Source organism: Mugil cephalus, chromosome 23 (genome assembly GCF_022458985.1).
Source record: "Mugil cephalus isolate CIBA_MC_2020 chromosome 23, CIBA_Mcephalus_1.1, whole genome shotgun sequence".
Taxonomy (NCBI): domain Eukaryota; kingdom Metazoa; phylum Chordata; class Actinopteri; order Mugiliformes; family Mugilidae; genus Mugil; species Mugil cephalus.
This window is the reverse complement of record NC_061792.1, coordinates 9,168,612-9,196,599: the sequence shown is the minus strand read 5'-3', so window position 1 is coordinate 9,196,599 and position 27,988 is coordinate 9,168,612. Positions and strand designations below refer to the sequence as shown.

Here is a 27,988-nt window from a genome sequence, read left to right as displayed (position 1 = left end):
AATACAGCCTTTATTGGTTCTCTGTCAAACCTGGTTGCTGTAGAAGAAATTTTGGGGACTTTACATTAAGCTTTACCCTCCCGAAGTCCCTGGACCAGTTTGGTCTAACATTACCTTGTGAAGAAGCTACTTAACCCTCTGGAGTCCAGAGTGTAACTGGCCGTTTTTGACCACTTTTGCTTTAACCTTTATATTTAATCTTAAATATAGGTTTACATTAGTTTTTTTGGTGTCATTCTTTTCAGCACAACCTCACCTGTGTCATTTTACAATTACTTTTCCATTTAAACAAACTTTTAACACATAGGACCTAAAACCAGACTAAAACCATAAAATCCGAGTAGGAAAAAGCCACAAACATGTTAGACGAATCATTTTTACAACTTTGAATGCAAATCTCAAGTGTAAATTTCAAAAGCTTTTGTACGTATTTAGCAAACAACAAAGCTATTTATAACTGTTTCCATTAAAATGCAGGAAATTCATCAGGCATTTTTGTACAACTATTTACAAAACTATCAACCAGTAATAATATTTAAACGTCCCAAATCTCTGGCTTCTCTCTCTTCAGCTGCAGTCACTCCATAGACTGAATATAGCCTCACTCCCACAACTTTTCCCTCTTCCTTAACAACCATTGACACATCGTTTCCTCATTGGTCGATTGGATGTGTTTTTTCGAGCATTTGAAGCCGGTTAGCGATCCCCTTTTGCTAGAGTTTTGCTTTTCACCGTTTCTCCTGCACACCAGCATGACGGCAATATTCAGAAAAAAGTGAAGCGTAAATTATTTATAATGAGTCTACTTTTACTTGACCTATCAACACAAATTAAGAAGTGGCATACAATTTGAAGTCAGTGCTTTCATTTTCAGTTTAAGTTCTTAAGTGCCGTGGAGAGAAGCAGACTGTCTGACCTCTACTTAAGCTAAGGAGCTGTTTGAACTAGTGGTTCCTCATATGGAAAGACTTTTTATTGTGCTTCCTGCAGATTCATTATCTAGTGTTTTTACCTTTTCAAATCGGGGTTATGTGGCACGTGAAACTCCACTTCACCCTTGACTTTTACTGCCTTCTCCAACTGCATTAATTAAGCATATGACACACTTTTGGGACCTCATTTGGTACTACACACTGTGCTTTTGAATCTCACATTTGAGCAGGAGAGGTGCAACACAGGTGTTTATTAAAGAGACTTACATTGATCCAAGTGTGCACATCCTCTTTTTCACACATTTTTACATATAGTTTTCTGGCTCATATTCTGGTTGTGAGTGCGGTGGTTTGCTTTTGGGAGCTCATTTAGGACAAAGAAAAAGCAATACCGGCCAAGGTTAAGATGGTAAATATCTAAAACAACATGTTCCATTGAGGAATCTATCAATTTCAAAGAAAGAATTTGCTGAAGAAGAGCAGATTGTGCAGAGACAAGTGTGCGCAGAGTCTCCTCCGTACTTGTTATGGGGCAATACATCATAAAATATCAGACAGAGAGGAAATTATCCTATATATCCAAGCTGTCACTGCCATTAAGAGGAAAATACCCAATTCAATCACCTCCCACTGTTTGCTCTCAATAAGGGACAGTGCTATTTTTACCGTTCTATAGCGGTGGAAGTGGGGAGGGGGGGCTAGGAGCTCGCTGAGGGAATCCCCCGCACTGCGGTGATATACTGCCTCAGGGCCATCCCGAGGGAGCGCTCCCAAATTGCTCTGAAGTGATTCAAATTGCTTCACTGTTCAGTGGGTTCATATGGAGTACATGGTGATTACATATCATATTGTATTTTTTTTTTAAATTTATTATTATTATTCTCGTGCACCAAACTGTGAAGTTACATCTGGGGAAAACTTGCGCAACCGCGGCCATTTATTTTTCATGCGCGGCGGCTTTGATGTGCGTTTGATACGTTTATTGACACATCTTGCCTTCTGTGATGATGAGCTCCGAGACAAGAGAACACATGACGGGATGTTTTCTAGAAAGTGGCGCCGCTATCAGGGCGTAGCAGTCGGCGTGCTTGCACTGCGGAGGGAGTGGGAGAGATTAAATTGAATATGGGTCAGTTCACAGCCAAAACTCTTGCTTATCTGAATTCTCACACACCCAGAATGGAAAGTGATTATCCAGTCCAGTTAATTGAATAATTGAAGCTTAGTGGAAATCATTTCTACCGGCCACCGCCATTATCTGAGCTCAAAACATATGCTAATGACCAAACAACAGTGGTAAAGCAGAGTGTTGTGGGGAAAGGGGAGAGCTGCCAATAATTCATAAACCACAGTCCCACTTCATGGAAAACCAAGCAGAACCAACCAATGATAAAAAATAAATAGGAAAACAGTTCCAGGGCAGGTAATACAAAGCTGTTCTCATCCTCATCTCAAATTCATTTTGATTGTCTCCATGCAAGATTGATGAGGATTCCTCGGCCGAGTATTTGCGCTGGGCTACACGGTTGATTTAAATCATTTATGTGTTACGAGGCTCTCGCTGCGCTGGCCCACCTGCTGAGTGGCATGATACTGCTCGGGGGTGAGGCGGGGGAGGACGGGTAGCGCTTCAGGGGGAGAGGGAGGGGAGAAATGATTTGATAAGGGTCAAAACAAGACAGTGTGGAAGACATTAGTCATTTGTTGGGTGTGATGGAGGGTAAGATTACAGTGGTAATGGAAAGAGTGGGGGGGGGGGATGCGAGTCTGGAGCGCTGGTTCCTAAAGCAAATTCAATTTCCACCACATGCTGCGATCAGTCTACATTCACTACTACTTTAATGGGACGATGACAGATTTATTTAGCTCCCTTCATGTCAGAAAAACACAGAAAATGACAAGTATTTATTTTCTAATCACTCACAACACATGGAAAAAAAAAAAGATTATTAGGAGTAGATTATAAATCATTTATCAGCCAGGCCTGTTTTATTTATAGATCATAAGAAAGTGGTGGTGGTGGTGGTTGGACATATGTCTTGTTCAAACTGCCCTACTGGCGTCCTCCTGCTCAATTTGGATTGTCATTTCAAGAATAAATTTACTTGAAACCAAATTAATGACAAAGAGATTAAGCGACCCCAACACGAGGCGCCTTCGGCTTCTGTTTGTAATATGAAACTAGGGGGCAAAACAGTCCACTTAAAGCTGGCAAATAGGGCAATAGATCGCCTAGTTGTAGCCCGTTATAAATATATAGGTATGTACGTTTGTGGTTGTTAATAAAAGGATTGCAATTTGTGTGAGTGGAATCTTGCGCAGATTAATTAAATATGCTGGCGATTATGCTTATAGGGGCCATTGATCTCCACCCTTCAATGTTGACCATCCTTGAGTTCCCCTAAATGTATATATGTAAGAGGAGAGCAGTGCAGTGTCAAGATTTATTACTTACGTAATGATATCAGAGCAATTTATGTAACTCGCTTCACATTGCTGTCAATGTTGACCACCCTTGAGTTCCCTTAAATGTATATAGATGAGAGGAGTGCAACAATACCAAGATTTATTACCTACGTAATAATATCAGAACAATTTATGTAACTCTTAGTCCACATTAGTGGACAGTCCTTTGGATTTGGTTGCCAAAGTAACACTCTTCTTTGAATATTTTTTTTTAGAGCATAGCTCTTAAAGTCATCACCCTCTATTTGAAAAGCTCCATCTTTGGCAATTTTGCATCATAAGGCAATCAGCTGCTTCTCCCAGTGGTTGTTGCCTCATTCGCACTGCCCGAACGTTGACATCAGCTTAACGAGGTACCTGCCTACTTTGCGTCGCTAAAAATGTTCCCTAATTGTAGCAAGAATCTCATTAAATAAACATAGTACCTTTGTTTCCAGCCCCTTTAGGCTTCATCCTTCCACCTATTTTTTATTTATTTTTTATTTTTTTGTCCCGCCATACTTGTTTTTGCAAGCTAATTCTCATGAAGAATGTAGTGGAGCGGTGATGTGAATTCTCTAATCGCTAATGGTTCAAATACCCAGAAAGAAATCAGCCATGCACGCCCCCATCAAGCCATCATTGATTAATATATTGATGAGTTGTTTATTCATAGGCAACATGGAAACAACACAGGGGAATGAATAGACCCCTTCACAATTTGTAAACAATCTGACATATTTTCTGGGGCAGGGCTTAACTGGAAGCAAAACATCTACTTATACTATAGCTTGTAAATGGCCGTTAGCATGTTTCAAGAGACTGTTCTGACAAGAATGGACGAAGGAAACATATTTTAGAGAATGTACTAATACAGTCACTCTACGAGACCGTGAGTGTTATTTTAAAAAGTTGACTGATGGGACTATATTCACCGACCTCTACACTCTCACTCACTGGATTTGAATTTGACCAAAGGAGGACACAGAGGGCACGGAGTCTGGTCTGTCTTTACCAAGTAAAAGCCTCTCCAACAAAGAAATTACAAGACGTGCTGTGGAGGGTAACGTAATAAATGCGACTTGCGTGGACACTCTTGAAACATGCAGGTAACGTTGCATTAGCTTGTGGTTAGCATTAGCACTAACGTAACAAGAATCCCCTAAATAATGATTAACTTAACATAATTTCAGTCACGATTTAGTCTAACCCATAACGTTATCCAGGCTGAAACTGATGATGCATTACATATTAATCTGACCTGATATGAAGTGTGCCAGTTGTTGATTGTCTCACTCCAGTCCTTTCTTTTATTCGCCAAAGCCAAAACCAAAACCAAAGTTTTCTGCAACTTGCGGTGGTTGGTATGTGATACGACTTAAAGTTTTAGATTTTTCGGTTTTAGCACCAAAAATACAGCAAGATGACATTTTCATGGTTGAAAGTGACAGTGTTCACCTCGAGCTTCCCTCTGTTTTGCCTCCAGCTAACATCCGGACGTCATAGTGACGCAGGCCATGAAGGAGGTGACATCCAAGAAATTTTAGTTTTGCCCCATGTACATTTTGGTCAATAGTAAAAAAAAAAAAAAAAAAAAAAACTGTGAAAACTGTATTTTTTTTATTTTTTTGTGCTCAGATTATAATAATTTATAAGCTAATTGGAATTGTAGTCAGCTGCATGGGCCTGGTTACAAGATATGAGAGATGATTATCGCAGAAAGTACTGTTACACCAGACATCTCTACATTTTTGTTCCCACATATTTTAAAATGACTCCAGTTGGTCTGTGCCACTGTCCAGGCCGTGGCTTCACCACTATACGTCCATGGCTCTGTGCCAGAGAGCTTTCCTTGTCATGCTGTGACACCAATCTGTATCCTGTGCTGACTAAGATCTTCCATTTCAAATGTGCTAACGAAACCCAGAAAAAAACAAAAACATAATGAATAATAAGATATTAGTGAAAGGCAGTGATTTAAATTTGAGTAAATTACTTGGCTTTCATGTCAATCCATTTTTCTGCGATTTGTGCTCATGAAAATGCAAACACCTTGTTTTTTAAGCATTATAACACAGCGTTTCAGCCTGTGCAAAGAGACAAATAACTACTTTGGTTATGTAACGTGAACATTTTGGAAAGCGGCGCCCGTTGCAGTGGCTGCCTTTTAATCTTCTTTGTTTGTGTACGGGGTGAACCTGACAAACTGCAGTACGACGTGGACGTGTGTGTGCCTTTCACCAGCGCCAGCTTGGTGCAGGCTGGTTTCATTTCAGCGCCACAGCGGGCAGAGCGGAGATCATGGCGTTGCCCCCGAGAGAGGGGGAGAAAAAAAAAAAAAAAGAAATGAGAGAGAGGTGCAAACAGACAGGGAAAAACAGAAATAGAGGAGAGAGACTGGTAGCTTGGGTAAGTGGATTATGTGATGTGGAGGGAAGGAGGGAGGGTCTGTGTCCTCTATTGCTGCTGCAGACTCTTCTGCCTTGGTCAAATACTACTTTAATAAAGGCAAACAAAAACATTTACTTACACAAACGCCTCAAAAATGTGTTATTTTTCACAGGACTATGTGTACCCTCGTGGATGGACTTCCAAGTATTTATTTATTTTATTTATTTATGCCAGTATTTTTGACTTGGGTGCCAGATGGTGAGGGTTTGTTTCACAGAAAAATCCATAATTATTACCGCCTTAATGCAAATAACTTGGATATGTGCAAATGCAGTGATGCAGAGGGAAGCAAATAATCTGTAAAATCTATATTTAGCCGGCAGCTGAAGTTCTTCGTGGCTTAGATCACCGGTGCTTTTATGATGTGTAATGCTTTATTATTTTAAAGTCCAGTCCCACTTTAGCTTTACCTGCTAATACAGGTAAGACCGCCTTCAAAGTACAGCTTTTAGATTTTGATTGCGTTCGGGTAATGGGAAAATACCTATTAGACTAACAAATTATGTGTAACCTCAGAGGACAGCACAGTAAAGTGTTACTTAAAGCTCTTGCTTTCATTTTGGGCCCCTATGGAGAAAAACAAAAACAGCCATTGGAACAGAGCTCACAATAATTGACTATAATTCGCTCTGTTTTGAAAGCCCATTTCAATTAAATAAACGGCAGCATATGTTTAACTTGCAGTTCAACTCTCTTTGTGAATCACTGTGCCTACACTGGGAATACTGTGCGTTGGGGAGATGAATTTGTTGTGCATCAGGTGAACTTGTCTATGAGAATCTTTCATTAAAGCTGCAGCTACATGAGTCAGCCATCCCACACACTGTACAATGGCACATTACTGTATGGGTTCCTGTGTTCCAAAAGGGAGGGCAAATGCACTTGAGAGAATTTGGCTGCAGCCTGTGAACCAGTTGGCCCACACTCGTTTCAGCTTGTAGGATGCTGTGTCATGTCATATAAATATTAGGAGCACTAACAGCAGGGAATATATCAAAGCTGTCAATGTTGTCTTTTAATGTCTGCTGCAGCCTGTTTAGTGGAGGGAAACTTCAGCTGGCTGCTTGTGAAACGTTTCACAATGAAAGGTCTGAGTCAGGTGTGGCCTTTTCTCATGGTATCTTTCCCTTTTGTATCCACAGGACTACACCCTGACCATGTATTTCCAACAGTACTGGAGGGACAAGCGTCTAGCCTACCTAGGAATCCCCCTCAACCTGACACTGGACAACAGGGTTGCTGACCAACTCTGGGTCCCCGACACCTACTTCCTCAACGACAAGAAGTCTTTCGTCCACGGCGTCACGGTCAAAAACCGCATGATCCGCCTGCATCCAGACGGAACGGTCCTCTACGGACTCAGGTGTGATGGTGTCACCTTCTCTGTCCTATTTTCGTGAGATTACTTAATGTGTGTTTAAAGAAATTTAAATTTGTTGGGGGAAATTAACAAAAAAATACATAAAAAAATGTCTAATCAACCAAAGATTTTGCAAGCCTGCAGTACCTCTGTTGAAGACCTTTGGTGTAGAGATGAACAATGCTTTTGAATAGGCTGCATGTTCTGCTTTCTCGTACATTTACTTGCTCCTTCTTAGAGGTATTTGGATCATATTTTCAAGGACGCCATCTTTGCCAGATTTTATTTGTGTATTATTATTCTTTAAAACTGCAATTTCAAATATTTAAATCATGATAAAAATAAGTGAAATTATTGTCAGGCTACCAAACAAGGCAAATTAAATTATCTTAAAGTCTTTGCACTTGTATTCGGAACCATTGAGATATTTGAAGTGTAAACGCACCTGCAATTACAAAATATTGCCACAGGTGGTGCTAAAGAGAGCGAGTACCAGCCAATTCTACTAATTTTAGTCCAGAAACGGTTAACGACCAACTGTTTTTCCATTCTGTAAAAGTATTCTAAACCCATACAAAGATCAAATCTACTTGACCCTGCTGGATTTGCACATCGTCCTAAAGTAATTATAAAAAATAAAAAAAGTGCATCAGTGTTGCTTTGAACGACATCCTCTTCATTATGATAAACCTAAGCCACTGCATTCTATTGCTGCATTTGTTGGATCTTTTCAGTATATGAATGCCAAACGACCCCAGCCCTGCTCTTTAAAATATCTGCCCTATAAACTGAGTCAAGATGTAATTATTATTTATGAGGTTACAGTGGTAATGTGCAATTTCTGTGCTATGCAAATAAGCAACACTTTCCCGCAACAAAGCGAGTCGCGGGGTCAGGACTGGTCTCAGATGTTTCCCAGTGTCAGGTTAATTTTACATATTTAAAGCTCAATTATGGCGTGACCGGCGCCTGAGCTAAAAACTTGGCGGTTTCTCTGCCGCAGGCCGCAGAGCAGCCAGAGGATTATGCGTCATGCCCAAGGGCACGTCAGCGGTTCGTTTTTAAGGGAGGGAGGTCGCTGTCGGATCATTCGCGATAAGGCGTATAAACAGGTTGGGCGTGATCCACGGTGCCGGGTTCTCCTTGTTGTTTAATATTTGTTTCATGAAAGCCTTGTTTTGAGTTTCCATTGATCTTCTCGACGGGCAGGTTCAGAAGAGTTGCTGTGACCTATGAATATGGATGGAGGCTTTGAATTATTACAGTGCAAAGCAAAAATTGTGTGTGCTTGGCTGTGTAGTTGCATCCTTGCATCTGTCAGTGCTCATGCTTTATAGTCAAACAGCCATGCTTGATTATGCAAGTGGAGTTCATTGCATTTAGCCTCGTGGGCTACTTATAGACCTCTTGATGCTTTCAGCAGATCAAAGGGAGACTTGTGACGTGGTGTTTGCTTCACTCAGGTGAAGCTGAGTATCATGCTGAATATAGATCCCCGTCGTAGTATCCAGGAACTTCACTTGTGTGTGTGTGCTAATTATCATGGCTGCAACGTATTATTATTTTCACAACTGATTATTCATATTTACAGTATAATTAACTTCATTTCAAAGACCTCTATACACCAGAATGCCCATTTACAAAACTCTGTTTTTATTTCATGTCACTTTTTGACCAACTGTTTAACTGTGGAGTTGTAACCTAGCAACTGGTTGCTCACCAACCACCACCAGCTAGCTTCTTTTGGCTACAGCAACAATAGGGACAGGCTTTGTCTTTTTGTTCTCCACAGAGTCGTGTTTTCTTCTCTCAAGAAAATCTGGAGGCAAAACACAGCCAAGATATTTTTGGCTGTTCACTTCGGTGCTGAATAATAATCCCAGCTCACAGCTGCCTACCTGGCGAGTTGGCCAACTAGCTAGGCAGCACGCGCTGCATCTGTTAGCCTAGTAAAAAGAAAGGCTAGTTATTGATTTATTTCTTATTATTTATTGGTTTATTTGAACATTGCAGTTAATGTTTCATGTTTTTTTAAGAATATCAGTTTTGTATTTCATTTGGAACGCACTGGGACTCAATAACCTACCACCTAAACATACAGAATCCAATGGCTACGTAGAATATAATTGATTTATTTAACACTTTATGACCTTTTAATCACAGGATTGATGGCAGCCCCATGCTCCCTCTGCCTAAGAACGAAAGAGAAATGTTGGTTGAAGTATAGTTGCATGTCCCATCACTTCTTACCCGCTGCTGTTGGCTAGGCTAGTTAGCTGGTGTCTTCTTGTTGGTTGCTAGTTGGTAGCTAACTGCTAGCCTGCTGGTTTGCCTTTCCGTTGGACTGGGCTTCTGAATGTGTTTTCCCTCCGATCACGGCACAAGGGATTGTAACATCTCATCCTGTGTATTTATGAATGCAGGATTGATGGCAGCCAGATTTTGTGAAGGGGATGTGAACTGATTAAGAAAAAAAAAACAGGGTGTGGATAGCTTGTCTGTCTCTAGTATAATTATGTATACAGTTACACTGTCAGCATTTTAACTTGGAGGAGCTGCGATAATCTTATTTTGAAATGACAATGCCAATAGTCTCCAGTAACATAAAACCAACTGAGGAACTTGGTAAACTTGGTTTCTTTTAAAGATTATGTAATTGTATTCCCACAGTCCCTTATCCTGCCAGATAGAGCCTACATGTATAGCTCTTTTTTTTAATGCAAATTGCTTCCTTACTCCCTTCCTATCCATCTTTCCTTCAGTGCAATCTGTGTAAATCACATACAGTATCTGAAATATATTCTCTTCATGTGCTCCCCTTCCTCTGTTCCGTCTCTTTTATTTTCAGGATAACTACAACAGCGGCGTGTATGATGGATCTCAGGAGGTATCCCCTGGACGAGCAGAACTGCACTCTGGAGATAGAGAGCTGTGAGTAGAGAGGCCGAACTCCTTGAGGGCTGACCGCTCAGTGTCTCACGTGTTACTCTTTGAATGAAACAATATCAGACCTGGTTCCTTTCTTTTCCCCTCTCTCTCCTTTAAGTCGTATAGCTTTGGTTTTGAATCTGTACCTCAGGGGGGTGGGTGCTTACCCTGCAGTATGTGACAACATATCATAACACAAAAGCTCAGCTGATTTAATTCACTGAATATTTCACTTCCTTAAAGAATGAGGACCTGCAACAGACAGATTAAAGGATAAAAAAAGACAGATTTGGTGCAGGAGTCTTGAGTGATAGCAGGAGAAGAGCCTCTCAGAAGTGCCAATAGAGCAAAAATAGCATTGGCCTACATCCAAAGATTTTGTTTTTACTATTTTTAAGACACAGATAATTGTATGTTACGGTCCACCTGAGATTCAGGTTTAATATTAAAGCCATGGCTGCACCGCAAGCATTAATCTGAGTTTATTTCTGGGAACTTGAGGGCTGGAGTGTCAAACATAAGGCCCTCGGGCGAAAACTGGTCGGCCAGGGGATCCAGTCAATCTATTTTTCAATAAAATTGGCACCAATTTGTAAAATTGTCCACTAGGGGGCCACTAATAGCAACTACATATATTAGCTAATAGCACTGCATTGGTTATGCTAGTATTCAAGTGTTATGACAAGTAGCCCTAAAACAGTCAGTGATTTACACACAGAGAGAAAGAATAAAGCACATTGTCAATAATTATTGTTTTCGAAGAATAATTTGTCCAAAAATAAACCAGGAGCAGTCAACGACAGTGAAAATATCATCTGTTTTCGAATTCTTCTGACATTTCTCTGAACTCAAGTAAACTATTAAATGACTCTGCTTTTTCAAAGCAGCGTCTGGTTCGGAAGCAAACTTCAAACGCGTTATTTTTCTTCCTCTTCCTCCCGAATGACAGCCCAGTTGGACGATCGGCAACGCTGCATATCTTGCTCTCCAGTGATGGTTAGACAGATGGTTACACCTTGGCGCGTGTGTGTGTGTGTGCGCGTTTTCTTCTCGTGCAGATGGCTACACCACAGACGACATCGAGTTCTACTGGAAGGGAGGCGATTCGGCGGTGACGGGGGTGACGAGGATCGAGCTGCCGCAGTTCTCCATTGTCGATTACAAGCTGGTGTCCAGAAACGTCGTCTTTTCCACAGGTAAACGCCACGGGCTACGGACTGTCGCGCATTTCCTCCTGTTTGGCTCCTGTTTGACGTTGCATCTCAGATGATATTGTTCATATCAGCTGCTGGCATGCTTTCAAGCCGATTCTATAATCAATCTTCGCAGCAAAACTGCATCCGTGCCAAAGCCCGATCTGTTGATCTTACAACTCCTCTGAGCCACAGTTGTGTTTGCCAGTGCTTCTAATTGGGTTGAAATGAGGGAATGCGCTGCCTTTGAAGTATCCCTCAAGAAGCGGAGGCTGATGCCAGCGCGGCTGGAGTGATGCTTCGCCGACACGCGCCGTAAATCCGGGGGGCAAATTACGTCCGCGTCAGGCGGTCCTTGACCCCGACAGGTGACGCTGGGCGGAATTAATGGTTTGAGTATCGTGCCGGTGGCGGCCCAATCGATTCAGACAGTCAGTGTAATCAGTCCGGAGAAATAGTATTCATTATTTATGAAGAATCATCTGATTCATCTGGGTTGTATGCATGTGCTGTTATACATTTGATGAAAGCACTGGCTACATAAACAACCAGGCATTAGATCTCATTGCTTAATTCTTGGTGACTGCTGCATGGAGAGAAGCCCCGCCCACTTTTGGGGGCCGCTTTAGGTAACACTCCAAAAATGTCTCATCTTCTATAACCACTTATATTATCTTGTAAGATAATTGACACCAAGTTCATGCCTGTTCTTTATTTTGACAAAGAATGTCACAGTAACTTCTTGGGCTGAAGCTCGAATTACACATATAATAGCATAAACCACTTTAAATTAAAGCCAGGAAGAGTTGTGCATGGCCTTTAAATCCTTCGACGTCGCTGTCGTCATTAACTGGTGGTGCGAAACACATCAATCAACCGTTATTTATAGGCTTCCCATCAGCCGTTTTCTTCGGAGCGTTGCATCTCTCAAGGCAAGTAATGAGAAAGCGTGGCGACACGGTAAGACAATTTGTCAGGTCTCCTCGTGTGAAAGGCATTTACTGGATGACGTTTTGTGTTGCAATTAATTTGCGTCGCAGAAAAGTGGAGGAAAGTAATTCGTCGTAACCCACGAGGGTGCTGTGAAGTCTGCGACGTGATTTTTTTATGTGTCACACACTGAAGTCCTGAATTAATAATTCATTTTTTATGTGCGCGTTTGTGCTGAGCCGCAGAACTTTGTTGACACTCCCTAACCAACCGCTACATAATCTGGTCAGTGGAGGCACATTCAGAGAGCCGTAGTGGGGGAAATAAAAGCTGTGTGACATTTAGTAATAACATAATGTCTTGCAGGAGTTAGGCTCAAGAGAAGGAGACGTGGTTGGTCTGAAAAGGGCAGGAATAGGAAATCTCTTGTTGTCTTGCTTTTGGCTTGTTTTGGGGGTGTTTTCCTTTCCCCATTTTCAGCCACACTTCAAAGTTGGGCTCAGACTTTAGGAGTTTTTGGCCGATTCACGCACTAATTCATCCCTCCTGACAATCAGAGGAGAAATCCGAACCTTGCTCTGGACCACGGTTTGGCCAACGGCGTCTGGTGATGCAGCTGGATCTTACATATCTGCTTTTAAACCCCCTGAACTGCTCCCAGACTCATTAATACTGTTTGATATTTAGGATTTAAAATCTGAATGATTGACGTTAGCCGCTGACGAGGAAAAGTCTACAAGCTACCGCCGCATTTGCCTTTGTTTTTGCCGCGTCTGTATGAACACACTGCACCGCATTTCCCACCACTCCCGGCTGTGTACAGTACGAGAGCGCATCATGTACTTGTTTGCAAGAGACGGCGCTTCCCCTGCGGGTGGCGGCGATTAAAGTTTAGTGTCCAGTGGTCCGCTCCCCTGTTCTTGGCAGGATATGTGAAGCACATCAAAGGATCCCCGCAAGGCTGGCTAATGACCAGGTTTTACGCGAGTCACCCGCCAGCCCGTCTTTCTCTCTTTTTGCTCCCTTTTCCATCGCTCCGCTCCGTCTCTTGCCTCCCTCAGCCTGTCACTTCTCCCGCTCGCTCCTTTTATCCTTTCATCCTTTCCGGCACTCTTTAGAATAACTTTTCCTCCCGCTCATAAAAGGTGTGGTTGGATGCCAATTACCCTGCTCTCTAGCAGATAAACAGCCCAGGATACAGGGCATCATATATTCATGTGAAATGAGGCCTGCTACATCAATTATTCCCCTCTAAGCGCACATGCTGCTTGTTTGTGTTTGTGTGTGTGCCTGCAGTCTGCACGCGCACGCAGAGACGGATGCCATTTCCGAGCTAGGTGACATTTCAGCGTTTGCCTGTCACGCGCATTCACCGGTGTCACAGCTATCTTCTTAGCCATCTACGCCGTGTTGTTTATTAGCATCTATATTTGATTGTTTTACTGCAGTTTGACGCTGTAGTCCTCGAATATGGCTTCATGTTTTAGAAAATAGGGAATGTGTTTGAAAGCTGTTGGAAATCTCCATGAAAATGAGAGTGTTTCTTACAGACATACCAGTGAAATTCATTTTAATTCCTCTGCACACAAGAACAAGTGATTATTTCAAATCCTACTCATTCTTCTTGAAAACGGTTAACCTTTTTCTGCTGATAAACGCATGTATCATGGAACCAGTTATTCTCCAAAATATAGAAGCTTCTTAATACATTAATACGATACATACTTGTTTGGTTTTAGCTTGATGACCATCTGCCAAGTCCAGTCTACCATAGTGGTAGTGATTGAAGTCACCAGTAGCTGTTCTGACAGTCTGAGCTTCAGGGCAGCAGCATTTTGTTCACGTACAACCGCTCCGGTCATTGCTGAAAAATAGACTTCAAGATGTGTGAAAATACAGGTTTTGTATTGGCTGCGTCGCACCGAGCCAGCGATCTGACATTTGCCGGGCTATTTGGTGAGCATCTGTGGCCCTAGCTTTTTGCTGTGTGTCCCGCACCATTGGCATTAGTTGGAGGCCCTTTCGGCCGGTTGAGCACGTTGAATTACCGGCCGAGTGCGTCAACACAGAAGGTTAATCTCATGACTCAGGAGAGGTCGGCTCTTCCTAGCCTTCGTCATCGAAGAGCTCCTGCCATCTGCCGGTACGAAGAGTTTTTTCCTTTCCCCCGTGTGCCAGCTGGCCATTGGCTGAAGCCTGTGCAGTGTGTTCAAATCCAACATTTTGGTCTATAAACGGGCAACATCACAGTTAGCCTTTGTTCCTGGGGGTAGTTTGATTCTGGTGAGGTGTGTGCATGCCTTAAAACACTAGAGCCTGAACTATGCGCTGCTTCCCCAGGTCGATTTACAAGCACACACGAGTTTCCACACAGGACGGATGAAATTCGACGTGCTCGGGTGAAAGGGGCTTTTAAACCTTGTGGAGTAACCAAGACGACGCTGCCTTCAAATGGAATTCGGGATTATGAAATGGGGAGTTTCAGACTCAAAATGATCGGCCTGCAAGTGGCGCCGTCAGTCATGTGAACCCTGTAAAGCAACTGTCAGCATCTAGGAACCGGTCGTAATTTAATAAGCTAACAAGCAGGTAATGTCATGTATGAAATGTAAAGGCACAATGAAAAGGTGTCCAGCGTGTTAAAAATCTCAAGAATAACTCTATAGCCTTTGGCATTTCAGGAAATGTCAGCAAACATTTGGAGGCGCCGTATTTGTGAAACAATGGGTGCGGTCATCAACGGTCCAATGGAAGGGGGTGTAACTTAGCATCTCTTCTGAGGTAGTAAGCTAGTATTTGGTGGTAAGCTCAAAGCAAGAAGGTTCCTGGGACTTTTCTACGTGGAGTTTGCATGTTGCCTGAGTGGGTTCTCTCCAGTTACTCTGGCTTCCTCCCACCATCCAAAGACATGCTTGTTAGGTTCATTGGTGATTCTAAATTGGCCATTGGTGTTAAAGGTTGTCTGTCTGTCAGTGTGTCTTAGCCCTGTGACTGGAGACCTGGCCAGGGTGTACCCCACCTCTCCCCATCAATCCCAGCTTGGATCGGCCCCAATCCCCCCCACACAGACAATGAGTGACTGGTACTCAAAGTGCTTTAAAGAACACAGAGTCTTATCTGAGGGCACTTTGGCACGTGGTGCATGTTCCGGGGATAGAAGCAGTAACCCTTTGGCTCTTGGTCAACCTGCTCTTCCGGCTGATGAACATTGGCAGCTATTGTTGCCAGTGTTCAACAATTCAATCTCTTTTCGTGGTGCCCATTTGTTTTTGAGCTTTGGAAATGCGATACAACTTTCAAATGGAAAAACAACTGAATTGGACCGGGCAGTGAATCTGTTTCACCGACACATTCTGTTGCCAGCGGTTGCTGCTCGGTCTCCGTCCGCCTGCCATCAGGTTGACGAGAGACAAAGAGAGACACCAGACCTCCTACACTTCAGCGCTCCCATCTCCCCCCTCCGTCCTCCCAGACTCCATTGTTGCGCCGTCACCGCCGGCTCAACTTTTCTCCGTTCCTTTTTCTCTCCTCGTTTTTCCTGCCTCTTCTCCTTGGCCTCACACATGGCGCGTTCCTCCCACTCGCGGATGTTGTTTGGTGTAGCAGTTACAGCCAGTACAGTTCTACGCCCACGCGCGTGCAAACCTCAGCCTCCGCTTCTCTTAAGCCACTTCTGCATCCGTTACCGCGGAGATACTTTTTTTTTTTTTTTTTTAAACCCGGTTTAGGCTGGAGGAGGAGGAGGTCCCGTCAAGGATGCACCGAACCCAAAGCAGTGAATGAGTTATTTTGAGACGTGACACAGTCTGTTCCCATATTCACATTTTAATGAAGTGCATGTTCAGTATGTTGGGTTCGTTCGCTGGTGCCAGAGCTGTTAATCACAAGCCAAATATAGAAATATTATCTAACGTGATAAATAGGGCATAGTTTGTTTATTTATGAGCTTTACAATATGCTTGAAAGTGAATAGATCATCAAAGTTTTAGTTGAAGTGCTTTAGAGTGTTTCCTTCTAGATAGGATTTATTTGTCCCTTTATACCTTAAATAGTCCCAAAATGCATAATGAAACATATCAATTGAGAAAGTTAAGACTTGAGACTTGAGGTACAGAAACACTAAAAGAAAAGAGTGCACCAGCTACACAGAAGATCATTATGGTAATGCTGTTGACATACATTCATGCATTAATTTCTACATGTGATGTAAATATGATGTTGGTCATCAGGGATATGAACTGCATATATTTTATGCGTTGCTGAGGGCAAAATGTTCATGGTGTATAAAGATGAAGTATTGATGTTTAGTATAAAGTCAAAGATCTGTTACTTTGAGGTATATTTGGCCATAAAAACAGCCCAAATGCTGCTAAAGATTTTACCATCTCATGTTCCAACGTTCTTCCATTGGTGGACAGCCATGCCATTAGCATGTTTGGCATTAGCATTAGCAGTTTGGTGGGAGTCTAATAAGTTCTAAGTGTGCATGATAGTGCTGAATAGCACTACATGCACACTTCTTTTGGACGGTGGGTGCTTTAAAATAACTAATCAGTCAATAGGGGTTACAGCAGATTGTACCATTTGATGAATGAAAGATGTTTTTAGAATGATATTCTCCCGTTTTTAACATAGGGCAGGCACTGAATCTTAATGAGACTTGCACATAAGTGTGCAGCCAATTGGACCCACGCTTGCCACAAGTAGCTTTGGCTGAGACCCACGGATTGGAAATTACAGCGTAATAGGCCCCACTTCTCCTCCAATATAAGACGAAAATGTAAAAAAAAAAAAAAAGAAAAACGGCTAAGAATAGTGGGAGTAACGAACTGTAGATGCAACCCATACAGCAGCATAACGCTGGGAGAGTTAAAACATATATTGGCTTTTTCTACCAGTTTTGTGTGTGCAAACTGTCTATATTTCATGTCATGAGATCAGCAATGGCAAAAAAAATGCTCTCTCATAGCGAATTGCAGAAGAATATAATCTGGAATTCATGAGTTGCGAAGCGTCAGAGATACTGCAACATGACTTTCATAAAGCTGGCATTCTTTCATTATTGCTGAATCCCTCGGGATCGTCACCATGAATAATGCAGCAGAATAAGACTTGATAAATCAAAATCTCGTGCAATTTTTATCGCCATTCTGAATATTGTGTCACGTCATCGTGACATAGGGATGCAGTTTTTTTTGTGTGTGTGTGTGTGAAAGAGAGCGAGCATTGTGTGTGTGTGTGTGCATTCGTAAAGGGGATACTTGTTACCATGGTGATAAATCCGACCCATGCTGCCGGGGTTGTCACGGAAACAGAAACAAAAACACAAGGTGTCCGCCAGTGCTCCTCGGTTAGCTTTGACAGTAGACGTATAAAAACCTTTCGATTGTGAAATCAGATGCGCATAATGCACTTAAGGGGTTTAACATCATGCATTTGACCCTGCTCTTCTCCGTCTTCCCCCTTCCTTAGGTGCCTACCCGCGACTGTCTCTGAGCTTCAAGCTGAAGAGGAACATCGGCTACTTCATCTTGCAGACATACATGCCATCGATCCTGATTACCATCCTGTCCTGGGTGTCCTTCTGGATAAACTATGATGCATCGGCAGCCAGAGTGGCTTTAGGTAAGAACATGTCAGTGCTTGAGGTCAGGGGTCCAGGACAAGCCACAAACATGCTCCCATCTTGACAGATTCCCGATGTGTGTTCCCGAACGTGCCGGAGAGTTTGAGTGGCGAACTGTAATAGATCAGAAGAACATTGTCTTCTCTGTTGTAGCAGAAGGTTTTGCGCCTTTCTGTGGGGCAAAAGCATGACTACCCGACCAAACAAGGTCGTACCTTGTGTCTGCAGTTGTTATGGTCACTGAGAGGCCTTCGGGAGCTATACATGCATCACATCTCTAATGAACATAATTTCACCTCTTATTCAAGAGTGTTTGTGTGGGCGCCAAGGCCCACTCACCTTCCCCCGTCAGCAGTAAACAAGGCAAAGATGGAAGTAGCAGGTGGTCGGTTTGCAATCAATGATTCCTCACAGGAGGCTGCGGCAGGGTTTGATGATGACACACACCAGTCATTATGTGAGGGATGTCAAAGTGATATCTAAAATGCAATTTAGACGGCAGACTTTCCTCGGCAGTCACAATTAATGTGTTAAATTGGTAACTGGCTGTTCACTAAACTCCTCCACTAAACGACAGCGGTCCAGCTCTAGCCCGGCCTGATTAAATTATCCTCACGGGGAGCAAGGGAGCGACTTCAGATAAAAAGATTTTACCACCTACTCTTCAATCAAGGGGAAATGGGGAAATCATCGAATTTTGTTTTTATGTGCAAGCTGTTAGCATTTTTTTTAATCTAACTAGCTTGCTGCCATTAACAGTTATCAAGCATTACTTTAGGTAATATCTTTAGGTACAGTGATTGTTCACATCCCAGGAACTCCAATGCTCTGATTCATGTACAAAACAGTTTCCTCCAACTTGAGGTAAGTATCTGGTCCTTAATAAACCATAGTCCTTCATGTTTCTCATGGAGAACACCCACAGACGTTCCTACCAGTCTTTTAAAACTGAAGAAGCTACACTGATAGTTCCTCAATAACCTCTACAAGTCCAGTTGTTTCAGCTTGTTTTTTAGATATATACAATCACCTGGATGGATAAGAACCTTCACCGAGATTTTTTTTTATTGTTATTATTAAATTAACCTCATAGAAAAAGATTCTCAGCCGTTGACATGTCCAACCAAGTGATGACTGAGATCCTTCACAAAGCTGAAGTCACCGTTTCAGACCCATTCCTGGAGCTAATGTTATCTAGCGTGCTGCCCAGGACAATCAGAGGTGAGAAAATTACATTTCTCCTTATCAGATCTGTTTCAGACACTAAACAAAAGAAGTCATCCATCGAACCGGCAACAATCCGGCCATTCCAATTAATGATGCCAGGCAAAGTGAACTACAGTCGCAGAATGTGGAAATGGCCCTTTTTGACTATTTAAACAAAAGTATCTCAGCGTGGGCACGGTGGGATTATCATGCAAAAGTCGAATGAGGTAACGGCCCTTGGGGACCAGGCCTCTGAGGACCTTAGAAACCCAGATTCATTGTGCCTCGGCGAGTTTGTGGTAATTGTAACGGGAAGGTAGGCACACGACAAAGCCGCCACGCGCAACTGTTTTAATTAATCTGCTGACGACTTGGTCCGCCGAGGTGACCTCTTTAGGTTGCGTGTCCACAAAACACAAAGATATCCGCTTTGCAAGAATGAGACAGAGGGAGAGGGAAATATTTGAGAAGCCGAGGACGGGTTTGACATTAGTCGACAAACTGCCGCCGCTCTGCTGCCATGCGTGGGGGCGCATTTCATGGCAACTTCCATTTGGGGGGCGAGGGGGCAATCAGAGCCCTGCGATAAATCTTTGCCCTGGGGCCAAACAGTTCAATCTGAGTATGCCAATTGATTGCTGCTGTGGTCCTTCAGTCATCTTCATATGGATGGATAATGGACCAGTAATGACCTTAACACATCATAATGCTATTTGGAAAACACGCTTCCATCCATTACTTTCCCACTCTATCCGTCTCTTCCTCTCGTACATACATCCCCTTTCTGTCTCTTTTCTTTTATTCGTTAAAGTGTGCATGCAATATCCGGTCATTATCGCATGCCTCGGAGTGTAAGTGACTGCGTGGAATAACTGCAATATCCGGTGTGAGCCTCCACAGCTGAGAGGCTGAGGAGCGTTGAATCCGCTCCTCCTGATGGACCACTGCGAGCTTTCAGCAGGTATCCTGATCGGGGAAGTGTGCGTGCAGGGTTTCTCCTTTGTGTGTGCAAACCTGCCAGTAAGAGCGGCGTAATGATCGGGGCGGAAATCAATTCAAGGAGGCGGCAAACAAACAATTGAATTGTTTGAAGGAGAATCTCATTTTCCCGAGCAATTTCCAAGGGCTGCGAAGTTACAAATTACCCACCTGCACCCTAATCTGGTTGCAGCCCATTTCCCACATTCCGTGCCCTTCCTTCATAATCGCGTTACGTGAGCTGCAAAGGTGCAGGCATTAGCTGGCGCGGGAGCCCTTTTAGTGTAACGCTAGAAGCACAATTTTGAAATCGCAGTATGTTCTTTCAAACATTCAAAGCCTCTTTTTTTTCTTTTTTTTTTCCTCTCTCTGCTCCAAGAATGTCTTCAAAGGACGCTAGCTAGGTGGCTGACAGTTTGCGCTTTCTGCCAGTGATGGATTGAAGTGTTCAATTAACAATTCCTCTAGTCCCTCAATTAAAATTCACTGCACTTTATTGCATCCTGCATGTTACCTTCTTCTTGTTATAATGTTGAGCTGCGCTGCTAATGGCCTTTTGGGTCATGATTAGAGGGGATTTGATTGCTGAGGGCCTTTGTTCCAGCTGCTAAGGTGGAAAAAGAGACCGTGGGACATATAACAAGAGGAATGATGGGGGGAGGGGGGCAAAGAGGGAAAGCCACCACGGCGGATGGTGGAATGAGGGAGATGCGGAGAAGAAGCAGAGAACAATGGGACGGTAGGAAGACAGGGAGAAACCCAGCGAAACCGCCTCTCTCTCCCCGGAGAGAAGGGACGGCGTGATGAAAAAAAAAAAGAGCGAGGCCCATGGGCGCTTGGCCCCCTTGATTAAATTGTCCGAGCAGGGAGAGGGGGAGCGGGCTAAAAGAGAGGAAGAGGAATGGAGGGAGCAGGCGAAGGACAGAGAGTAATGGCACAGCTGAGAGAACACCTATAAAGAACAAGGCTGTCGTTAAGCTCAGAGAGAGAGAGGGAGAGAAAAAAAACACAGATTGCACCGTCCAATAGCGGGCCAAGACACGAAGCGCGTGCGCGCGGTTCAGCCGGCGCGCGTCCGCGCACACACAAGCGTCGCTTTGTGACACGCCAATAAATCACACTAAGGGCTGGGTTGACCTTCGCTATCTGGCTCCCTCCTCCTCCCACCCGCCTGGCCGTTCCCTGTCTTCTCACTGTACTTTATGACGGCGCGCAATAGCCTCGTCCGCGCGCCGTACGACCACCCGGGGCCACTGATAGGTTTCCATTTCCGTCAGGTGGATAAAGCAGAAGCGGTGTGTGTCTGCGATTACCTGTGCAGGATTTGCATGAATGTGGATGTTGAGGACAGCTCAGAAGTTTGGTCGTTTTCTTGGCGCTCCTTCGGTGTCAGGGTTTGGTCAATTTAATGAACGTTTAGCGTCCCTTCTCGGCCCCCGTAGAAATGTATTAACCCAATTTAAAATTTGTACCGTTTCCTGAGTGTCGGTCGCGATGAAATACACAAGGTGTGAAGGTGCCTTTACCGGGAGAGCGCGTAACCATTCGTCACCCCTACTGGTTAAGGTTACAAAGAGCCCGGGGCTAGATACATGCAGCACTATTCTAATGAGTTATTTCTGCTCGATGACCAGAGGCCAGTTGGGTGTTTTGAGGCAGACATTTGAATTTCAATGAAGCTGAGGTTGCGCACTACAAGCTCGCGAACGTTCATGCAAGTTAAATAACATGAAACCGATCTGCAAATTGTTTCGTAAGAGAGCTCAAGTGAAATACCTGCAGTTTTTTGTTTTTTTTTTGTTTGTTTTCTCTTTTTCCCCATCCCTCATTGTTCCTTCATCCCTTCAGGGAGACAATCCCAGAGCAGCATAATTAGATATATTTTTCCCACTGGGCTCTTAACTAGCAGATGAAACAACCGTGGCGCAAACATATCTTCTATAAAAAAATATATCCCTGTTTCTATAGTAACATCGAGGACATCTGTTGGAGTTTTCCGCGACGTGACCTTAAGGTTAGGGACGAGGCAGCAGCATCTGCTTAAGGTAGCGGGGTGCCCCTTAAAGTCAGGCGTATGCTGTGACAGGCTCGGTGTAATTAAGCACGGGATGTATCCTCGCGGTTTGATTGAAAACATTCATACTGGGGGAGCCTGAAAGAAAAGCACAAAAAGTGATAGTTTCACATGAATGATGCTGGATAAGAGGCAGAGAGTGGTTTCCTTGGATTAATTTTTAATGAAGGGACATCATCGACTCTATATAAAGAAAGGAAAACCCTTCTGCGGCATCGCCTATAGGCTCCTTGACTTTCATCGACATCTTGGCAGCGCCAAACTGCGCCTAATTCAAAAAAGGCAGAGTTCTACAGGAAAAAAACATCTACTCCCGTACATGTGTAATGAACGCGTGAATTATTTATGGAGACCAAAACCAGGCTGTTTATTTGGGCTATAAAGTTTGCCATTTTAATTTGGAGGTCTGTGGGGATTGACTCACTTTTGGAGCCAGCCTCAAGTGGCCAGTCACGGTACTGCAGTTTTTACCACTTTTATGATATTTGTTGGTCCCAGATGTTACGGTTTTACGAAAAATACAATAGTTTTTCTCTTTTTGAAGGGATCACCACTGTGCTGACCATGACCACCATCAACACCCACCTGAGGGAGACGCTGCCCAAGATCCCCTACGTCAAGGCCATCGACATGTACCTGATGGGCTGCTTCGTCATGGTCTTCCTGGCCCTGCTCGAGTACGCCTTCGTCAACTACATCTTTTTTGGGAGGGGTCCTCAGATGCAGAAGAAGCTGGCGGAGAAGGCAGAGAAGGCCAACAATGAGAGGTCTGCCAAGTACGACGCCGCAAGGGTAGGTTTGAATTTGGTAGTCGGGCATTTATTATTAATGGATACAAGACGGTGCAACAAACACAAAGGATATGTTTACGTTTACACTAAGGCCATTTATTTTAGTCCCTTAATTGGCCACAACTTTAAAAGTTAAGCCCAGAATGCTATTAATAAAGGGAAGTCGTTTATGCATCGTCACCATTGTAGATATAGTCATCTTGTTTGAATAACCTTTATTGGAATTGTCCGTGGACAACCCTTATTCTAGCCACATCTTGCATGCTTAAAAAATGTCGTCTTCCCTAATTATAGCTAATTGACGACAACTGGTTCATTGCCAAAAGTTGTGCAGACAATGTCAGTACACAGGAAAGAAGTCTGATATCAATCTGTCTAGTGTAAATTCCAATAAAGTTTATTAAAACAAGATGACAGTTAAGAACAGTCTGAAACTAATTTGTCTTCTTCCCGCCACGACATGAATGACCAAACATACAGGAAAATGTTATGTCTAATTGAGCATTTTTTTTCCTTACAGTTATAGTTTAGTAGACAAAAAGTTGGTTAAAAAAAAAAAGAAAACACATTTCAGACCTTTGTTCCCCAACAAACTGTGGCTGAATATTTTCATCTCCTCAGGAGGCAGGTAGTAGGACCGCGTCCCTAAAACGGTCCAATCAGGTTAAAGGTCTACGCCACTCACGCTCGGTGAGTTGCTCGTTCCGTGAGACTCTTGGGTATCTTCAAGTCCGCCATCGCCATCAGCTGACATGGATGTGTTCAAGTTTCAAACTATTTCTCCATCCATGAAAACGACTTTAAGCAAATGGCCGACATCTCCATGACATCGCAGTTTTTTGCCACATTGAGTCGATGCCGTTTCCTCTCTTCAGAGCTCATGTTGACTGCATGCTGTCTGTACGTCCTTTCTCATTGAAATCATCAGTGCAGCCATTTCTCTCATGGTGCATGTCAGGGTGTGGTGAACCGGTCTACTTTCAGTGGGTAGTCACTGCAGAGGTCCCCCATTGTTCACTAGTGTAAACTACAAACTATTAAATACCATGATAAGAAGAAGCGAAATGCATTTACGACGGAAAAGAAATGGGGCCACTGTGTAATCCAATGTTAAAAAGGTATAAATACACGTCCTCTCACAACGTCCCTTCCTCCCACGAAAACTTAGATGATGTAAAATGGTTTCGTCGTCTTAGCGTGAACATAATTGCCAAGATTGTATTAATTTTTTTACACGCAACCATTTTTGACCTATAAATTTGTACTTGGGGTGCAAAACCATCATCACGAAATATCCCTTTGTTCAGGTACAATATGATATTACCTAGAACTACTGTCGAGATCCGGATCTATTACCTATAAATATTAGATGGTGGTGGTGTTAAAATAATATTACAATGACGTGGTAATTTCAGTTTCAGTTTGCGAAAGTTAAAAACCCCTTTTGACTTGAAAAAGGGAAATGTGGGACTTCCACAGTCGCTACATTTGCATGAACGAATGCCACATTCCATGACTGTCGACCTCTTTTTGTGGCGTACATACTGCACCATAAGCATGGACTGCTATGTATCTACTGTAATGTACTGTATCTCCCCTGTAAAATTGTTGCAAGTGACAACAGACTGACTAAATTAACTTATGTTCAAGAGGCACTTAAGGGTTAGAAGTTGTGCAGGCTACAGTAAACAATACTATTGATTGACAACATGATGGTGCGGCATGGTGTAATGGTCCAACTTGAGATTATGCCACAGCGTTATGGGTTAAGATATCCAACTGTAAGATTCACATGCTGGTTTACAGCATCAAACCTTTCAGTCATCACGAACAATAAAGATAAACCCCCCAAACCGCAGACACAAAAACATCAAGCTACTAAAGATACTGCTGCTGGAGATGAAGACAACTACAACAGGGCTGGTGCCATATGCCAATGTTTCACTGGTTTAGTGGGATTACATCAAAGGCTAAACTTGCTAGCTACCTTCTCAAGAGCACCAAAAATGCGAAACGTCTATATCGCAAACATAAAACAAAGCTAATAGAGTCCTTCATGGCCTATGTCAATGTGACGCCACGATGTTAGGCGTTGGCAGAACAGAGGGAAGCTGGAGGCGAACACTGTCACTTACAACCATGAAAATGTCATCTTGCTGTATTTTTGACGCCAAAACCGAAAAAATCCAAAACACTAACTTGAAGTTTTATCACATACCAGCCACTGTCAGTCGTAGACAACTTTGGTTTGGCTTTGATGATTAAAAGAAAGGACTGGGGTGAGACAATTAATGAGCACTCTTCATATCAGGTCAGTTTAATTATGTTAAGTCAAATGTTATTCTTGTTACGTGTTAATGCTAAGGCTAACCACGAGCTAATGCAACATTACTTGAGTGTTTTACAGGTGTCCAAGCAGAAGTTGCATTTACTACGTTACCCCCCACAGTGGTTCCACTTACTTCTTGTAATATCTTTGTTGGATAGGCTTCACTTGATAAAGACAGACCAGACTTTGTCCCCTTTGTGTCCTCCTTTGGTCAAATCCTCCATCCAGTAATGAGAGTGTAGGGGTCAGAGTCAACTTTTTAAAATATCACTCACAGTCTCGGAAAGTGAGTGTATCAGTATATTCTCTAAAATATGTGTTTTCCTCATCCATTTTTGCCCAAACAGTCCACTGAAATATGCTAACCGCCATTTATATGGCTGTAGTGTTTGAGATGTTTTGCATCCAGTTAAGCCCCGCCCCTCAAAAAATGTCACATTGTTTACAAACCCTGAAGGAGTTCAGAGTGAAGCAAATAACAATTAAAAAAAATAGTTTTAGCTTTGTTTTGTGATTCTTAACCTGAATCTTCACAGAATCTTCACAGATACAAAACTGTCAGGGGAAAGTCTCCCTGCCATTAGTGAGACCTAGAGCAAGGAGAAAATGTCTGGAGGGTGGAAAGGAAAGTGTTTATTTGGTATTCTGTCATACCTGATTTTGTAAGAGAAGCAGACCTAAATCACTGGAATGGTTCGGTATCGTGCATTGTGTTTTCTCAACAATTCTTCAACATGCATGTTTCATGTTCTTGAATGGACTTCTTGCTTAGGTTCTCAAATCCTTAGTGTCGTCAGTTGTTACCACGTATCTGACCAGGATCTTGTTTCCCATTTCTTTGTCTATTCAGGCGGAACCCCACGGCCACGGGAACATCCTGCTGACCACCCTGGAGATCCACAACGAGGTGGCGGGAGGCGAGATCACCACCAGCGTGGCGGACATTAGAAACTCTCAGTCCATGGTGCAGTTGGACAGCACGGCCTCGTCGCACATCCAGTACCGCAAGCAGAGTGGCGGGATCGGGCCGCGCTCCGCCAGCCGCCACTCCCTGGACCGGGCCGCCCAGATAAAACGTAGCCGCCTGCGGAGGCGGTCCTCGCAGCTCAAAATCAAAATCCCCGACCTGACGGATGTGAACGCCATTGACCGCTGGTCACGGATCATCTTCCCCTCTGTTTTCTCACTGTTCAACCTCATCTACTGGCTCTACTATGTCTGATTGAACTGTTGTTGGTGTTTGTTGTGGTTTGTGTGACTCTTTTTTCTTTTTTTTTCATTTCATTTGTTTTTCTTCCTTTTTTTTCTGTTGCTTTTCTACACGATGGAACCTGTCGAGTTAAAGACAGCAACACCACAAGACAAAAAGGAAAAACAGACTGAGAAGAGACTGAGCTCTGGACCAAGTTCTCATCAAAATTGTTTTTATATTTGCAGTCTTTGATTCCTTAGTACCGAGTTCTTTTTATTTTCTAAAGTATGTACTGTAATTGGGACTTGTGACGGTCATTTCCCAACATTTGCCCTCTCAGTAATGTTGTAAATAGCGAGATACAAAGCCAGCAATTGAATAAATAACACAGTATTTGCAAAAAAAAAACAAACAATTGAAAACATATATAGACACAGTCAAAGCAAAGATTTTTCTAATCGAGAGAATATTTAAAAGCTCTTTATACTACGCGGATGTTCAGGTGAATGCAGGCAATTCCTAAAAAAAAATACAATAACACTGGTACCCTATGCACAACTAATGCATGCAATGATCAGCAGTAGTGGAATAATAATGGCTAATCTTTGCCTTGGTTTATGGCACAACTCCACATAAACAGACTGACACTTGCTAACTAACTACACTGCATGATCCGGTAAACCTTTACCCAAACACAATAAGTTAAATCTGAGGGTTTAATCCTCTGTTCAGGATGATTGTGACTCAGGTTGTGAACTTTTTTTGGCATCTTCTTAATGGAGAAAAAAAATATATATCGCAGAAATATCCTTTTTGGTCGTTTGATAAAGGGCGGGAAAAGGGCGGGCAAAGGGGGGTGGGCGGGACCAGGGAGGGACGGGGGTGGGGCGAAAAGCACAACTATAAATCTATAAACTGCCATTTGTTTCTGCTTCTACCTTCGAGCAACAGCGCGACAAGTGAAAGCATGACAGAATTGCACTCGAATTTAGCAAACTTCCTCTAAAAACTGTCTTTACTTTCGTTTGAAACAACTGCCAAGGGCCTTTTTCGGGCGACACAGTTACTACTTAACCCGTGAAATATTCTGATATTTTTGTACTCAGTGTCTTCAGGTATTCATTTGGTTTCCTAACTTGTTCTTGCTTTCTTTTTGCTCAACTCTGTCGTGGTGATGGAAAGGATTGGAGGAGTTAAACCCACGTTTTGTACATACGTACATCAGTGTGTGTATATACATAAATGTGTATATATATATGTATATATATATATACTGTGTGTACAACCCAAAAATGAAAGCGATCATTCCGTGGTTATCATGCTGGTCGGCTTGAGGCGCCAGTTTCGTTTTGGAGCATCTGTGTTGTGCACTCTGAATACATTCCTGCTCAGACGGGCGACCACGTTGAACCCTGGAGACTGTGTGCACGTTCGGCTCTGCGTTTTAACGGCAAATTGATGCAAATGGGTTTCCCAGATTCCGCGGATGGGCCGAGATATCCCGGTCCTGTCGAGTAATTATAAGCACATACTAGCATTGAATGTATCAGATC

At 43.1% G+C, this 27,988-nt stretch overlaps 1 protein-coding gene across 4 annotated transcripts in view; it reads left to right on the top strand.

Moving 5' to 3' along the window:
* Positions 1-27,270, top strand: part of LOC125000766 (gamma-aminobutyric acid receptor subunit beta-3-like) — a 53,820-nt gene extending 26,550 nt beyond the window's left edge. For 2 of the 4 annotated variants that reach the window (XM_047576425.1, XM_047576427.1), the window contains 7 exons: positions 6,971-7,191; positions 10,037-10,119; positions 11,175-11,312; positions 17,712-17,864; positions 22,668-22,915; positions 23,536-23,604; positions 26,094-27,270. In XM_047576425.1, coding sequence (XP_047432381.1) covers positions 6,971-7,191; positions 10,037-10,119; positions 11,175-11,312; positions 17,712-17,864; positions 22,668-22,915; positions 23,536-23,604; positions 26,094-26,465 — 1,284 coding nt within the window. In that variant the 3' untranslated portion in view covers positions 26,466-27,270. The remainder of the gene's footprint in view (positions 1-6,970; positions 7,192-10,036; positions 10,120-11,174; positions 11,313-17,711; positions 17,865-22,667; positions 22,916-23,535; positions 23,605-26,093) is intronic. The other 2 variants (XM_047576426.1, XM_047576428.1) reach the window with 1 other exon arrangement.
* The last annotated feature ends 718 nt before the right edge of the window (positions 27,271-27,988 follow it).